Consider the following 17,332-nt stretch of genomic DNA (forward strand, 5'->3'; position numbering starts at 1 on the left):
AAGTGTCTTGTCTTTTTTTTTTTTTTTTTTTTTTGTCTTCAATGACAGTTACTTTGCTTTGCGAAGCTTACTGTACCATGATTCCTAACACCACCTTTGATTTTCAGGCAAGGACTATTTCAGCATTTCCCTTATTTTAGTAAGCATTTATGAAGACTGTAGTTCCAGAAGTTCACTTCAAAAAATTTCTCCAAGCTGTGTCATTTAGAGGGCAGGGTGGCTGAGAAGAAGAGGAGTAGGAGTAGCAATAGTAAGTATGTACTAAGTAAATAGTAATATTTGTAAGGTCAAGAAACCACCTCACTGCCACTATGATGCTTTGCATTTTGTAACAGTATTTTTTGCGTGTGTGTGTTAAAAGCTAAGCATTCATCTAAACATTTCTGTTCTTATTAATTAAGGTAGTAGTTGGCAGATCATGGATTCTTCACTTTAAGATGTTTTTAATAGCCAGTGTATTCAAACAGAAAACGCTCTGTGCATCATGAAAAACTGAGTAAACATTATTTAGTGACATAAGTCCTGGGAAACAGTCATTATTGTGATGCCAGGATGATCTGTGTGATCCAAAGACAGTCTCTGAAGTATATGTGGGTTTTTTTTTCCTTTGATATTTGAATGTGGTCTAGCAAAACTTACTTGCCATATTGCATGCATAGTCCCAACACATACAAAAAGCCTACCTAAATCCTTGTTTGCCTGATGTAAATGCAAGAGGTGGTTTCCTCTTGAACTGAGGTCTAAGTAAGTGTCTTAGAGTAATAGTACATAGTGCTGGAAATTATGGATAGAAAAGAGGTATGGCAATGGAGCATGCTTTCATCTCGGATGACACTCTTGGAGGACTTGGATAACATTTTTTACTATTGGCTTAGTCAGTTTTAAACTGGTAGCACTGCTCTGTAAGTGGATACTAAGACCCTACTTGAGCTCTAATTGTGGACTGGACAGACAGCTGCATCTCTTATGTTTTCTCTTCCTCTGATTACTTTTATTCTCCTGTTTCCCAGATATTTGGGATAATAAGGAAATACACATCTTCACAGTGTTCCAGCCACTGCTTCACAGTGAAACACTACTTCTTTCATGCATTGCTTACACTATGTGGACAAACTTTTTTGATCCTCACAGCATTCTGCTAAAAGGTTACAAAGACTATGCCATCCATCTACAGCAAACAGGCCATGAATTAAATTACAGTGCTGAGGGAATGAGCTGGGTAAGTCCCTACCCCGAATCTGATGCTCAACACCACATCTCCAGCGCTCTGCCGTCCTTACCGGTGCGACAGGCTGTCACCGCAGGCTCGGGGAGCCAACGGACAGACGGTTTCAGGAGCAGCCGACGTCACGCGTTGTGTACGCGTAGCAGCTGGAAAGGCACAACGCGCCGTGGTCTGTCGGGATCAAAGTACTACGGCGCGTGAAACACGCCTGGAGCGACCGGGCAGCCCGTCGCCTGGTCGCTGCGGGCCGCGGGACCGGAGCCCGACGGGCGGGGGGAGGGGAGGGCTCCGGGGCTGGCGGGGCCGGGGGCTCGCGCCCCGCCGCCTGCAGCCGCGCTCCGGCCGGGAGGGGGCAGCGCTCCCCTCCGAAAGGCGCTGGGGGCCGGTGCTCCCGGGGCCGGGGCGCCGTCGGGGCCACGCAGGGCTCTCCGCGGGGGTCCCGCCCTTCCGCACCCCCTGCCCCGCCGAGCCAGCGCTGCCGCTGGCAGGGCCGCCCCGCGGGAGCCGGCACCGAGCACCAGCCAGCCCCGGCCCGGGGCCATCACAGCGCGCCTTTGTTCCCTCGCCCCGCGGGCTGCCGGGGCCCGGGGGCGGTGCATCCGCGGGGCCGGGCGCGCCCCGCTGGGCTCCCGCAGGCGCGGCCCCGGCGGCGGCCCAGCGCCGCCTCCTCCCCGGCAGCGCGGGCGGCGGCAGAGCCTGGCCCGGGACGCCCCGCTAGGTAAGGCGGCCGGTGCCCGCGGGGTGGATGAGGGGAGCCCGGCTCGCGGCACCTGCTGCCCGGCCGCCGCCGGCCCCGCGGGGCGGGTGGGGGCGGTGCCGGGCCGCGGTGCCGGGCCGGGGCGGCGGGTAGCCCTCTCGTTCTCCGGGCCGCGACGTCCAGCCCCGGGGGGCAGCGGCCGTGGCGTCGCGCTGCCGGCGGAGGCGCGGTCCCCGACGGGCTGCGCTCTCCCCGGGGCAGGCTGCTCCCGGCGGCTGCCGGTTACCTCCCAGAGCCCCGAAAGCGGGCAGAGGGAGGATTTAGATTTTTGTTTTTTAAATTTGTGTGTTTGGGTTTTTTGTTTTTCGTTTGTGTGCCGTTAGAGCTGCTCAGGCGTTTTCGAGTTCTTATTCCTGAGCCGACAGAGTGTTTGGTTTTAATCAGGAAAGTGCTTGCCCTTCTCAGCCGGAGCAGAAGAAGTGCTTAACTTACTTTAACTTCTTTCACAACCGAAAAATGTAAAGGAAATGAAAACTTTTTGGATAGTAAAATGCTGAGAAACATCTTCTGAAGCGTGTTCTTGATGGTGTTTCGATGGGACGCTGGTGTGTGTGGCATAGAGTTGTGCCAGCTTTCAGCCTGCACAGTGATCCTGATGCAGAAAAAAGGCTGTGAAGCCCTTCTTCGTTTTATGGACTTTCTCCTGTGTCTGGTTTTGGTCCTATACAAGAATGGAGGTAGTTCTCATAAGTCATTATAAGGCACACGCTTGGGATAGAAAGCAGTTTATCTCTACAAAAGAAAGAACCTGTCTCATCTGTTAAGATGGAAACAGGATTTAAGGAGGCATTTGAGTAAGAGGGATTTTTCCACATTGGTAAAAAATGAACTTTATTCTGTGACTTTGGTGTGAAGAATCAACAGGGCAAAATCTGGTGAAAAGATTTGAGTAGTTCAGTACTTTTCTATTTCCAAAGTGGTGTTTGAATACCCAGTGCAACAAAGAAAGTGACCGCGTAAATCTATTTTAATAATAATCTACCAGGAAACTCATCTGGCCTTCTCAGTTGACATGTACATTAGACTATTCTGCCAACATTTATGTAATGTCAGGGAAGAGTATGATCTGAAGCTGCTGCTGCTCTTACTTGGGAGAAGTTCCCGTTGTCTCACCCAAGAATATTTCCTTTGTGGGGCCGTTTCAGGAGGGCAGGGTGTGCGAAATGGCCCGACATTCTTTTCATCTGAATAACTCATTGAGCGAGAATTTGCACCAGGATGTAGGAAGGATAGATTATGACTAATGTAGTGACTCAAAAGATCTAGTTCCAATTTTTGGCATTGCCAGCCAAAACCCAGCTCTCTGCACAGCCACACATTAGTCAGTTGGCACCTGCACATCTCAATTTCCCATCTATAGATGGGGAATACAGAAATCTTAGGGCAGGCATGTACATTCTCTCTGTCTTCTGTAAATAAGTCTTTTAGGTTCTAAGGTGCTACCTGGAGCAGCAAGCAGAACTTGTAACACCATGCATGTTTGTGCCCAAGTATTGAAGCTAGAGTAGTCTTTGCACCAGGGGCTTTCATACTTTTTGACTGGAGCACACTTCCCCCCCCCCCCCCCCCCTTTTTTTTTTTCCTCTCCTCCTTCTGTAGTAACTTGACATCTGTAGCATCTTCTCATCCACTGTCTCAGGAATTTTGCCAGTGTTTTCCTCAATGTCTGCCAATTATTAAAAAATAACAGATTTTCAACAATTTACAGATTTTCCTCCTGACTAGTGGAGCTATGTGAGTTGTATCTTTCAGACTCAGTTTCATTAAAACAAGTGGGTACTGCTAAACTACATTGGTAATTAGAAGAGAGCTGTAAGGTGGAATAGTTGCCCTTCTCAGTGGAAGCTGCTTCTATGAATATCAGAAGCATATCTGATTGCTTCTGGTATAAAAAACTTGTTTCTTGCTCTTAATGGCTGTAGAGTTTGTTGTACTGGTCTAGCTGTTCATGAAGGTGGAATGCAAATTACAAAAGTGTTATTAATCACACACAGTGTATCTCTTTAACTTTATTCATTAGTTATAGCAGTTCGGTGGATGGCCAAGCCTGAGGGATGATGAAGCATCATCATGCTTTTGAATGCATTTGTAGGACCAAACGTTTCTGGTCCACTTCTTTGCTACCTTATTAGTAAGCTGTACAACTGTGCTGCATGAACTCTTTCTTAAGAGTTTGCTTTTGCGCTGGTGTCATGGCTTCACTAAACTAGGGAGTAGAAAATTCTAAAAGCCATACAAAAATTCATCATTAGAAGGCTCCTATCTCAGTCAAAACAGGCATTAGTAGGAGCAAAGGAGGTGATGCAATGGTATCATACAGATTTTATTTTGTTGTAGTGACTTTACATGTACATTTGGTTCTAGTTTTGTCTTTCAGTAATGTATAACCCACATGTCTAAGGTTTCTAAATTCTAGAGCCCCATTTGATTTTTACTTGAAATGAAAATGCTACATGAAGAATGTTAATGCAGGAATGCATAAAGAATACATTTTTCCAACCTCAGGAGCAGGCTTCTGTCTAAGAGGCATTTTTCTAGAGTTGTTTTTGTGTTTTAGAACCCAAATCTATTTTTAAAAGGTTAAAAAATGTTACTCTTTTTGGAGACTGCTTGAATATTTTCCCTGCTAAGAAGCATAAAATGGCTGTGGTTTTAAAAAATTAAAGAAATACAATAGCCATGAATGGGGTGATGTGTTCTGGAGGAAGAGTTAAGTTTCTTTTTGTTCTAAATTGTTGAAAAGGCAGCTATTTTAAAGGTGTTTAGCTTAATTTCTTCTGTTCACTTTCTTCAAGAGCAGCTAAATGTGTGGTGTAGTAATCAACACTAGTGCAAGCCGTTTCATTATAAATTTAATAGGCAAGGGTTTATTTTACCTCTCAGTTTGAATAATGTTAGAAGGCAGTAAACAAATGTGCTTGTGAAGCTGCTAGCAGAGGGTTTTGCTTTGTCCCCTCCCTATTCCCCGTGCCCTAGATGTTCAGGAGAGCCAAGTGTAAAAATGAAGGTTCTTGATATGATCTTTATCTGTAAAGGTGTAAAACTCTAATCACTAAAAGGTGATTAGATATGCTTCTGATATTCATAGAAGCAGCTTCCAATGGGGGGGGGGGGGGGGGGGGGGAAATGTAGTAATTGTGTGTTATTTTCAGCCTCCTACTTTTTTCCTTTCATTTAATTCTTCCAAGGTCTTTTAATCAGGTCCAGAGCAAGGATCTGCATGTCAAAGAATGTTCTCTACCATGTTAGACCGGATAGCTGTGCAGCGCAGTTCCTAGTGCTTGGGAAGCTGTGAGTGAGCCTTTGGGTTTACGTGCATAATGTAACTCAGATGGAATCTGTAAATTCAGAAATACAGTTTGATTCAGTTGCTGTGCTTGTTGAGAGGAAGAAGTGGGCCGAACATTATTAGTGGAAGCTGCTGGCCAGTCTTTGAGGACCACACTGGAATCTCACTGGTTTTGAAGAGTTATGTATGTACAATACTTTGTATCCATCTTAGAGGCTATCCTGTGGGTTGACATAGCAGATGCTTTCTATGGGCTATTGCACAGTAAAAAGTAATAGAACAGTGATAATGGTGACGTGTAATACAGTCACCCAGTGGAAGAGAGCTTGGTAGAAGACATCTCAATATACATGTGTTGCTAGACTTCTGCAATGCAGAAGACATTTTGCTTAGACAAAGATGTTAGATTTTAAAGCATCACAAATGATGCTCTGGGGATTCTTGCCTACCTTCTAGTGGCCTCTGGGTGGGATGCACCCTTGCTTTCCTCTTGCTCCCGTTGATCAGAAATACAAATTCAATGTGCTTGCCTTGATGGTGGTAATAAGACTGTAATTCTCAGTGTTTTATAGACATGAGTTTCAATGTGACTATCACCAAAAAGAAATATAATTAATAAAGGAAGAATTGAATTCTGAGGAACCTGCAAAGCGTCCTTGAAAGTTTATTTACATAGCTTGACAGTTTTGACTTTCAGCCAGTTGTTTGACGATTTATGAAACAGAGGCAGTGATCCATGGCACAGAGGTGTGGGATTATGGTCTGAAAGGAGAATGCAGGGAACAGGGTCCAAAGACCTTGTGTTTTGTTTGAACTGATATATGGAGAAGTATGTATTTTATACCACTGCTTGTACTTTGCAGCCACTTGCAAGGCTTGCACAAACTGTGGTCTGGTGCTGCTTAACAAGCCATGGAGACTTGTTACCACAGCTGGGGAGCCTTGAGTTGAGTGATACCCATACAAGTGGCTGCTGGATCACAGAGCAGCACCAAAGCCAGAGCCCTGGCTTCACCTTCTCTGTGTCTCTCTCATAGTTATATGCTATATTTACAGTGAAGAGGAGAATGTTAAGTTGTGAGTTGTAAGCCAGGTTGCTGTAGGATCGGGAAGTCTCCTTTTGCATTTAGAAAAATGCTGATACATAGTCAGTGCTGGTACAGCCACTTAGTAGTCACAGTGTTGGATGAAGGGTCACTTTGTCAACCAGTAGAAATGCTTTTCTGCTTTCTGAGATTGAGATAATGGTTTCCCTTATCTAATTTCTTCAGTGTGTACAGAGTAAAATAGTTTGATAATTGATGTCTTTTCCATTAAAATGCAGTTGAGTCAGTACCTGATGGTTTTATTTTACATTGGTTTATTTAATTATTGTGGCCCTTCTAACATGTCTTGATAATTGGGGAAACCATGCTATAAAATGCTAAAATTTGTAATGTTGAAAGAAATTTGATACATGGGAGTCCCATGATTGGCAACCAATAAATAAAATACTGGGTGAGGAAAAGTTGGAGGGATTACTGAAATGTCTTGGATCGTTGACAAAACACAAAATACTTGCTTATGTTCATCTCAGTAACTTGAGCTGGTCAGGAGACTGGCAATAGAATTTGTCACTAAGTTCAAAGGGAGATTGTAGATTGAAAAAAAAGTTACTTAAATAAAATTATTTTCAAGATCTTTTGTTCTTTTTTGTATATTTACCACTACTTTTCTGAAACATATGCTGCAAGTCTCCCCAGTTTGCAGCACATCACAATAAATGCTTCCATTAATTTTACTGCTAAACTGGATGCTGAAAAGGGGTTTTAATTTGTATAGATGAATCCTGCTACCGCTGATGGCATGAGCTCAATACTTGTAGGCAACGCCTGAAACTGGACCTGTGGTTAGATGCCTGTCCTGCTGGTTTCTGTGTCAGAGGAAGAGATCAGGTGTTGCTCTGTGGTGTGTATTCATCATGTTGGGCAGCTTGACCTTCCCTTTGCTGTGCGGAGTAGGACTGCTCCTCAGCACCCATGAGCAGTTGTCTACATGGCACCTCTTGAGCACTGGGGTCCCTGACTTTTGGGGAGCTGAGCAGTTCTTTGCTGTACAGAGGAGTTGAGCAGTAGTGTGCATGTGATGGTGTCTCCCTCAGTCCCTCACTCGCAAACAGAGGTTGCACAAGAGCTGCTCAGTAGCCAGAGCTGAGTATTTCCTCCCTGCGTGCATCCTCTTCTTCTTCCTGCCCCTCCCAGCCAGCCACTTCCAGCTGCCAGGCTGAGTTACTGTAAGCCTCAGATGGAGGAAAGATGTGAGCCATTTGTGTAAAACTTTTTTCTAAACAACGAGCGCTCTTGAGACTGTGAGAAAAGCAGAAGAGGTTGCCTAGTGCTGTGCGTTGACATTTATGGGTTCTTCTGCAGGAAGCAAAAAGAGTACCATTAGGGTAGACTTTTGTATCCAGGAAGCACCATTATGAGCTGGTTTGTCAGGGAAGTGCATCTTGGAAGTACTGACTGTATTTCAGCATGGTTTTAGTCAGTGCTGGAAAAAATTGATTGCTTCAAATGAGTTAAGTCTTCCAAGTTTTTTATCCACTCAGGATCTGTATTGAGCTGGGTATGTAGTATTTCTGAATGCACAAGCTCCCAGGGGATCCACAGTGTGACACGAGCAAAGGGTGAAGGGAACTGAAGTCAGGCTGGTGTCACCTGTCCAATGAGTTGTGTTTGTGTTATCCAATACAAAAAAAGTTTATTGTACTTGTGGTGCAATGATGTCCTCCCAAAAGACGGACTAAATTGTACCTTCTTGTGCACACTTGCAGTACAATAGGTAGACTAGACTGGATACCTGCCTTATTCTTGCAGAGCAGGAAGATGTGATATGTCTCTTGAGGCTCTGGAAGTCAAGATTGTCATATGACAGAAGTAAGAGGAGCAGGTCTTACTCTATTGGTATGGCATAATGGTTTGAACGTGTTCATACCTTTTTGTGGAGGAGATGGTGGAGTTCATCTTGGATGTGTTCCTTTAAAGAGGGAGAACCATTGCAGGTGAAAGGATTTTATACAGCAGATAGAGCAGTGGTGTAAAACAGCTGGCTGGCATGTCTCACGTTTCAGCCCACCATGAAGGGATGCCCTATATATACATGTAATCTGTGTGTGGTAGTAATTGTGAGTTGGTGACATGTCTGGGATAGAAGCTAATATGCTTCATCTGTTCTGTAAGGTGACGGGTTTCAAAAGCCCCACCTTAAAGTACTCCCTGTGAATTTGCACTGGTTTTGGGTGGGTTAGAGTTGATTTTCTTCATAGTAGCTGGTACGGGGCTATGTTTTGGATTTGTGATGAAAACAGTGTGAATAACACAGGGGTGTTTTCGTTACTGCTGAGCAGGGCTGACACAGAGCCAAGGGCTCTTCTGCCTCCCACCCACCAGCGAGTGGTCTGGGGGTGCACGAGAAGCTGGGAGGGGGCACAGCTGGCACAGCTGACCCCAGCTGGCCAAAGGGATGTGCCATAACATAGAATGTCACACTCAGCATATAAAGCTGGGGGAAGGTGAAGGAAGTGGGGGATGTTCAGAGTGATGGCGTTTGGCTTCCCAAGGAACCATCACACATGATGGAGCCCTGCTGTCCTAGGGATGGCTGGATGCCTGCCTGCTGGTGGGAACTGGTGGATGAACTCCTTGTTTTGCTTTTCTTGTGTGTGCAGCTTTTGCTTTACCTGTTAAAGTGTCTTTATCTCAATCCTTGAGTTTTCTCACTTTCCACCTTTCAATTCTCTCCCCTATCCCACCGGCGCGGGGCAAGAGAGTGGCTGCGTGGGCCTGAGTTGACAGATGGGGTTAAAACATGACAGGAATTAATGTTATGGTTTCTTACTTTCTCTTGTAACCCAGTTTTCTTTTGTAGAAAGAGGACTGCACTTCCCATGCTGCTGCTTTTAAGGTTGGGTACATGATGCTATTGCTGGAAACTGCAGAGCATTGTCTCAGTCTGTCAAAGTGAGATGCCTTGCTGCCAGCTGCAGGATGCCTCCCCCTACCACAGAACATCAGAAGACCCAGTGTCTGGGACTCACTGCTGACTAGGCTAGCTGCAGTAGCGTTTGCCTCAATACCATTTTCTTTCAGTGCAAAAATTGTGCTTTTTTTGGCTGAACATTTGTGACCAGTGATTTTGCCTTCTGTTTTGAAATTATGATGAAATAAAACAGTAAGAATGTAGGTACTTGTGAATGTAGATGAATTGACGGACACAAGGAGATCAGTATTAGCAAACTTGTGGTTTAAAAGAAGTGTGTGCTGGGGTGGTGGGTGGGTAATTTTTGGTTTTGATTGAAGCTGTGCATTTAATTTCTGCAGTTTGTAGGCAGGGAACTTCTCAAATCCTATCTGACTCATAGCAGGCTGTACATATGCATTAACAAGCAGTGAGCTGCACAACTGTGTTGTTCTTGGAAACTGTTCAGCTGTGAAAACAAGGCCACATCTGAGCTGAGACAGCCTCCTCTTAAGACAAATTCTCTTTTTTTCAGAGTCTGTTTGAGCAAGTAGAAGACTTGTGCGCAGTTGTTGTTCCCACCTTGCTGTTGTGAAGCTGTGGTGTTGCTTCTGGTATGCTTTTCTCATTTAACAGCAATAATATTTTTACAGTATGAACTTTGAAGATTTAGTGAGTTTGAAATATAATGGAAATCAGAGTTGCTACATTGACTGTAACTGTGGTAATTCCAGTGGTGACTTGTATCAGTAGCTTGCTGTTAAAGGTAATTAAGGTGACCTGTCTTGGTCATATCTCCTATGAAGTTGTAAAAAACTAGCACCTGACACTTGGGTATTGGTGTGGAGTAAAAGTTGCTGCAGCTACATCTTGAGGTCAAATTCCGGTTTCTGCCTCTGGAGATAAGAAATGCTGAAATCTGTACTACTTCATTTGCTGCAGCTATGAATGTCTGGGCAGCTGGGCTCAGCCTGACCTGTTTTGTTTACTGTGACCATTGTGTGAAAAGCACACAGCATGCTAACTAAGACCAGCCAGCCCTCCTCCAGCCTTACATGAGCACTGTTACACCAGCGTTTCCTCATTCCGGGGAAATCTGGGGCAGATGGATGGTTGCTAAGTTTAATATCCTTTTTTCCCCCTAATTCTGGAAGATGTTGAATTTATTTGCAGACATGAATGCAGTACAATGATATCGATACCTCCTGATGGGTGTGTAATAATTCCACTGGTTTATTCTGTTTCTAGATGCTGTGAAAATGGAGCTGACCTGCACTGAAGTACCTCTTTACGTAAGTTCTACAACACTAAGCTTCTGCTGGGAGAGTCGTTTTCTTTTTGGTAATGGCTCATTCAAAGGCAGGGTGAATGAAACCAAAAGCCATTCTCCGGTTGTCTGAGACCGCAGACTGTTGAACGTTGCTGTCTGCTGCAGGCATGTGTGGGGTTCATGGTTTTCAGTACTGTGGCTCGGTTCTTTGAAGTAAGTTTAAAATTATTTCCCCTTTATGATCTTTATTTTCTTCTCCTTCTGTAGTCGTTATTGCAATTTTCAAAAGCAGAGCTACTTACTGCCTGTGAAGAGGCACAACTCATTCTCTCTTTCCCACAATTTATGGCTGGTTTTTTTCCTGGTAAAATTCCAAATTGTCATTCTCTCCACTTCATCAAATCAGGAAATTGCATGTTATGTCAGAAAACGAGTAAGTTGAAATTTGTAATCAAATGGAATATTTTCTGCAAAACCTGAAGTGTTTGGTTAAAATAGGTGAACTCAGAGTTCAAAACCAGGTAGTAACAGCAGTGAGTACATGCTTCAGATAAACTTAATTTACTTGGTGCCTTCAGCGGGATATGAGTGTGAGGATTAAAACCTGGGCAGTCTAGTCATTATCATTAATAAACCATGGTTGTGTTTTTTGTCTTGTTCTGCTGTGGTTTGCAATGAGAATGGTATTAACATGGGTATGTGAATGTTAGTGTCTAGGAGAGTGGCACTGAGTGGTTTTCAAAGGGGTGGTAAAAAATGAAACAAAGAAACAAAACAATTACGTGCTTATTGTGATGAGATGGAGATGGAAATGAAGGAGTACAAATAATCTGTACCCCGAAGTACTGAAGGAGTATAGGATTGCAAATGTACCAGCATGAATTTCCATTGTATTTGTCAGCTTGGGAGTGGGAACCTCAGGCTCACAAAAATTAAAGTCAGTATCTTTACAAGAGGCAGAGGGGAGGGTTTTGTAAAGCCTGCTTATGTGATGTTGGTTGTGTGGTGCAAGGTTTCAAAAACAAATTTTGACAGAAAGAATAATCAAGGATATGGTTCTAATGGATAAAATTCAACATGGTTTTGTCATAGGTGGCTGTGTCAGACTGATTTGATATCCTTCCATGGTAAGATAACTGATCGCTTAGAGAAGGGCAATGCAGTGGGCTTAATCCAGGTTGCTGAAAATGAAGTATTTGGTACCGTGTCTCACAGGAAATTCGTATGGAAGATAAAGAAGGTGGAGATTCATGTAATGAGATAACAATATATGGATACTGCAAGAACAGTTATTAGGGTAGACAGGAAGATACTACCAGTAATACTTCTTAAGGATCACACTTAAGGCCAGTTCTGTTTAACGTTTTGATTATAAACCTGAGAGCCAGATGTAAGCTTGTGGTATCTGTTCATCTGTGGACATCATAATATCGGGAGATATTGGTCTGTACTGAGGAGAATTCAGTTATTACATGGAAAGATTAAATTTCCCTGCCTTTTATTTACTCCAGTGAATAAGAGCATGGTACAAAGTTAGGCATTTGGGGGCTAATAGTGATACATCTCTTATGAACTAGGTACTGATCAGGTGGAAGCAGAGAGGGCTTTGGGTGTATTAGTCACTTGTAGAGTGATGGATGTGAGAATGTGACTTTAGTTGGGAATTTTTGTCCTAAGCTTTGCACAAGCAAGAGCCTGTACTGAACCTGAGCTTTGGTAACTTGCTGGTTGCAGTCTAACTTGCTAGAAACCCAGTGAGAGTGTTTTGGATTGCTATTAGGTGGTCACCAACTTGTTTTCTTGTGGGGGAAGCAGGTGGAAGTGGTGTCTTTCTTCTGGGTCCCCAGTGTCGTACCAAGCCTGAGGATAGTGGTGAAACGTGGACTTCCAGAGACTTGCAGCGGGAGCACCCAGGGTGAGTTTCCCAGAAACTGGGACTGTAGTAATTTTTTAACAGCCTCATATATTTTGTGTAGAGGTGTGTGCGTGCGCACGCAGACGCATATATGGGAATCAGGATATGAGAAGCTTTCAGGCTTTCTGCAGGGAATGGGCAGGGGCTATGTGAACACTCTAAGGGGACTGAGAAAGATTAAAGGTTGTCTCTCAATCCCCATCTGAAACTTGGAGAGGTCTTACAGACCTTATACTGATCCTCTGGCGCTGATACGGTTGTTTTGGTGAGCTAGTGCCTGAAAGTGATGCAGCTTCACAATCTTGCCCATCACAATATTGTTCCTAATGTGAGTACTTCTGAGTGGGGCTGGCAAGATCAAAGAGGTCTTTCCATCTTGAAAAAGTCCTTGAGTTAAGGCATTTCTTTTTTCTTAGCTGGGTCCAATTACTTCATCCGTTCTGGAAACTCTTTCCAACTGCTCCTGCTTTATTTGCATGACTTTGCTGGAGAACACTATGAAATCAGCATTTAAATTAGATGTGAAAGTCCTTTCTGATCACACAGTTCCTTAGACAGTTTTCATTAAGCCGTTCTCTGGCTAGATGAGCTTGTCTAGAATTTGTTGAACCTTCGTCCTTAAGCAGAGGTGGGTAGAGAAGCAGGTTTTAGGAATACTGAGGGAACATGACAAATATTTGCACTGCAGTGAATTCAGGTATTTCTCTGATGTGTTCCCGTCTCTTTTAAGGGCATGGTGGAACTACAGAATGCCAGGTCATGGCAATTGCATACTGTTTGTATGCAGCTTTAAAAATGTCAGCATATGGTTATAACACATTTTCCACAGGAAAAGTGCAAGTGGTCAAAAAGTAGGAAGTAATCCCTTCTTTCCAACCTCTCTGAAGGCATAGGGGTTTGTTTGTAGAGAGAGAGAGCTATCTACTGTATGCTGGGTCCAAAATTAGAATGCTTTTCACGCTGTGTTTAATCATGCTTATCATCTATATCAAGTGGATTTTACACTCTTCTTTATTCCAAGGATGTCTGTCTGAGAGGCTTGTACTTTGTGTCAAATTATCTGAGTAACTGCAGTTCTGTGTTTATAATACACATTTTTAAAGATTATATGCAAGATACTTTGTTGACTTGCTGTATGTGAGCAGCTGTTACACAGCTGGAGGATGCATCCATACGGCACTGTTAGTTTGAACTGTCACACTCTGTCAGTACTGAATTTCTTTGCAAATCTAAAATAGCATGCGTAATTTGATTGGCTGAGTGACAGCAATTTCTTTTTTATTATGTAAGAGGGAATGCATTCGGAAAGCTCAGGGACCTTGCTGGGTAATATAATTGTTGTGAAATATAATTTAAAAACACTCTATGAAATTACTCCATTTAAAAATGTATTATTTTGATACACTTCTCTTCATATGTAATTTTTGTGGCAGCAATACATTAAAATCTAATTACAACACACATAAATGTCAGGGTTTAAAAAATGAATGGTAATGAAGCAGAAAATTAAGTATTTGAAGCATATGCTTTTCAGTTAATTTGAGGAGCCTGTTTCCATCTTCTAGACAGCAAAATACTGTTAACCATATAATAAAATCATTCCTTATAAACCAGTCTGATTTTCAGGACTGACTAGCCAAGGGTAAAGTGAAACATCGTACATCTTGTGTCTCTTCTTTCAATGCTAATAATACATTGTTTAAGTAAGTAGAACTTGAATTTAGATAGCTTTTACCTACCTAAATTATGTTTTTTTAACTGATGCAAATAAAACTGTATTTATCCAGTCCTTTCTGTAAGGAGAGCAGCAAGCTGAGTCTTTTCATTTCATAGTGTACTGAACGCAATATATGGAATAAGATGATGCTATCTTCAGGCACCCACTGGTTTCATCGTAGGCAGAAAAGAGGCTATCTAGGAAAGATAAAAAGCAAAATATTTGATGAAGCAAAATATTTCATGGAGCACTTTTCATATATTGAAGAATTTATATATGGTAGTTGTTCCTTCCTCCTATTGAAAGCAGTTTCTAGCATGGAAAATCAAATCTCTCTCATGGTAAATCATTCCCTCTTATTTAATGGTAGGTGACTGGATTTTGTATTTTTTTTTGTTTGTTTGTTTTAAAGAAATTTTGTTTTTGTTTTAAAGAAATTACCAACATTGATCTTTGATCTTTGACATTGGCAAATAAATGTCTTGCTGCCATGGGGCAGTCATACTGTGGGAGCAGTCAGTGCTCAAAAGCAGAAAATATGTGATCTCAGAAATTTGTAAATTATTCTCTGCTGAGAGCCTGATGAATGTTTCCTGTGGGAGCAGCAGAGGGAAATCAAGAGATGCTGAGCCATGGAGGATATCCACAGCAGTTCCCTGTAGACATCAGTGGGGCCTCATCTCCTGAGGAGGTAATGCTGGAGGTTATATGTCAATTCTGTCTTTCCAAAAGAGTATTTGGATGTCAATTCTCTGGGAAGAGGCAGAAACACAGGCTCTCAGATTTGGGACTCCTCTCTCCTGGAAAGTGAAACTTCCACTTGGTCCTGTACTGTACATTGCTGAGGCATCACATGCTCCTGCCTACAACCACTGGCATTGGCTAAAGTGCTTGAGGTCAAAGCTTAATTAACTTCTTGTGTATTCTGCTGCATGAAGTCTCTCCCTCTTAAGTGTCTCTGCTGTTTTATTCTTGTTTGGGGTTGTTTTTGTTTCTGACACCCTTACAGCTTCTTTGGTGGAGTGTAGGTGCCAAGAGGGAGGCATGCTTATGTATTCACTGTTAAATACTGATGTATTGAAGTCCTCCTACAAATGGTGAGGACTTAGCAGGTTTTCCTCTAACTGGGTTGGGGAGGGGCTGAGAGTAGGATGTAGCACTCGCTGCTCACAGCCGTAGAGCATCTGAGTGCCTAGGGACTCTTCTGCCTTGGATAAGCTTGGCGATGGTCTTTGCCTGGGCTGGGTCTTCAGTGTACCAAACTTGTCAAGTTCTCTAGGGTTTCTTTTCCCAGACTTTTTTCTGTCCAGCATGTGGTCTTTACAGGGTTTGCATGGTCGTGCCTGTTCTTTGCTTGTCTGGCTATTTGTGTGTTTGAGTTGGTGATTTGCTCTGGATGATGTGATACTGGCTTAATACTCTCTATTTTAGGAATCTGCGTTTTCCGTCACTGTAATAAAGCTTTGTAGTGCACTGTTCCGCACAGTGCTCTTTTGTAGCCAGGAGATGTTGTTTAACTTCATCTACAAAGAAGTTCTGAGTTGATGTAAGGGCAGCAATGAGCCTAAAATGTAAGAAAGGTGTGGTGAAATGGACATCCATCCAGGTTTCTCAGATCCTAACCTAGGGTGCTAGGATGGGGCAGCTTCCTTCCTCTGTAACCTGGTTAGAAGTTAAGTAAGTCTATATGAAGAATTGTGCACGGTAGTTTGCTTTACTTTTCTGGTAAGTGGAAACTGCTTCTAATGCAGTTTGCTCATGGCATGTCCCATCCGGAGAGGTGCATGCCATCTCATTTACAGTTCCAAAGAAAGGAGTACAGCTGCTTAGGCGGAGGCAGAGAGAGGGAGGTGTGTCGAGCCTGCATTCACAGCCGTCTCCCCTCCAAGAATAAATGGAGGCCAGAGGAACCATGTCTTGACCTTTGTTCCCTCATCTTGCAGTGAAGCTGGAGGTACTGAGGCCCAAGGGCTGTTCCCATCAACGTCTGGGGTACTTGAGGCACCGTGTCCTGAGTTCACGTGCTAGTTCATATGCACGTGCAAACCTGGGCATCCACACCAGCATTTCCCTTCACCATTGCACTGCTGGAGCTCAGCCTTGGCAGCAGTGAAGGAGGAGGAGTGAGCACAGCCTGGTGGCCGTGGCTGGCCTTCCAGGTGGCCTTGCTCCAAGCAAGTTGGGATGACAGTGTAGCTTCCCTCCTGCTGCGTCCACGTTAACTGCTGGCCCAAGAGGTTGACTCTCAGGAGAGAGCAGAAGTGCGAATTGGGAATTAAATCCTGGTGTGGGCAAGACAGTCTGGCAGCTTTTTTATCACATGCAATATGCCTGTATCCTATCCCTACAAAGGGGTATGTCTGTGTTACAACCTCATTTAATTATCCCTTGGATCCATGCTGGTTTATTTCCTTCTGTCATTAAGGAACAATTTTGAAGTTCTTTTGATCTTCTCTTACATTTTCAAAGGATATACCCTCCCTGCAGGAGTTTTTGAGTGAACACCAGGGCTACAGCCAGTTTCATTAGCATCTTCACTGTTGTCCTAATTTGCGATTGTGTGGTTCATAAAGGATGAGCTGGCATAATTCCCTGGGACCTGGTTGAAAACTTGACTGCTTATTCATAGGTGCCTTGGCTGTAGAAGATATTTGAGTAAGGAACAGAGAGGAGAAAGTGAAATAAAGGGCATATTTCATACCCAAGGGTCACAACAACAAGTGCCTGGACTGATTTTTAAGATTCTTTAAAGCAAAGTCTGCTGTATTGATTGACAGTTAACCACCTGGATTTACATAGGTGAGAAACACGGTGGAACAGAATGAATTCTGAAATGTTTTAGACGACAAATAAGCTCATTTCATTATCTAGTAAAAAAAGGCGTAAGGCAGTAGGCACTGGCCAAGGAATGAAGCAAGGGTGCTCTGTCCAGCCAGCTGCCGGGGACCATCCTGCATTGCCCCGGTGCAGGCATTCGTGCTCCCCTGTTGTGTTAGCTCTGGTATTTTGTACCATCTGCACACTTGACAGCGGTGGCATGGAAGGGGAAAAATAATTAAATTACAGAGTTTCATAATGGAAATTTGCATAAACTAGTTCCAGGCCTGTTTCAGAATATGCGTGGCTGTTCTACAACAGAGGAAATTAAAGACAAAAATTTCAG

The 17,332-nt window shown here is 43.5% G+C and overlaps 1 protein-coding gene across 5 annotated transcripts in view; it reads left to right on the forward strand.

The window, feature by feature from the left end:
• Window positions 1-1,597: 1,597 nt before the first annotated feature.
• The window catches only part of ARHGEF28 (Rho guanine nucleotide exchange factor 28), a 126,437-nt gene continuing 110,702 nt past the window's right edge, over window positions 1,598-17,332 (forward strand). For 2 of the 5 annotated variants that reach the window (XM_055790959.1, XM_055790961.1), the window contains exons 1-3: window positions 1,671-1,943; window positions 9,803-9,881; window positions 10,516-10,559. In XM_055790959.1, the coding sequence (XP_055646934.1) occupies window positions 10,527-10,559 (33 nt within the window). In that variant the 5' untranslated portion in view covers window positions 1,671-1,943; window positions 9,803-9,881; window positions 10,516-10,526. Of the gene's footprint in view, window positions 1,944-9,802; window positions 9,882-10,515; window positions 10,560-17,332 lie in introns of all 5 variants that reach the window. The other 3 variants (XM_055790964.1, XM_055790962.1, XM_055790960.1) reach the window with 3 other exon arrangements.

Source organism: Falco peregrinus, chromosome Z, assembly GCF_023634155.1.
Source record: "Falco peregrinus isolate bFalPer1 chromosome Z, bFalPer1.pri, whole genome shotgun sequence".
Lineage (NCBI taxonomy): Eukaryota > Metazoa > Chordata > Aves > Falconiformes > Falconidae > Falco > Falco peregrinus.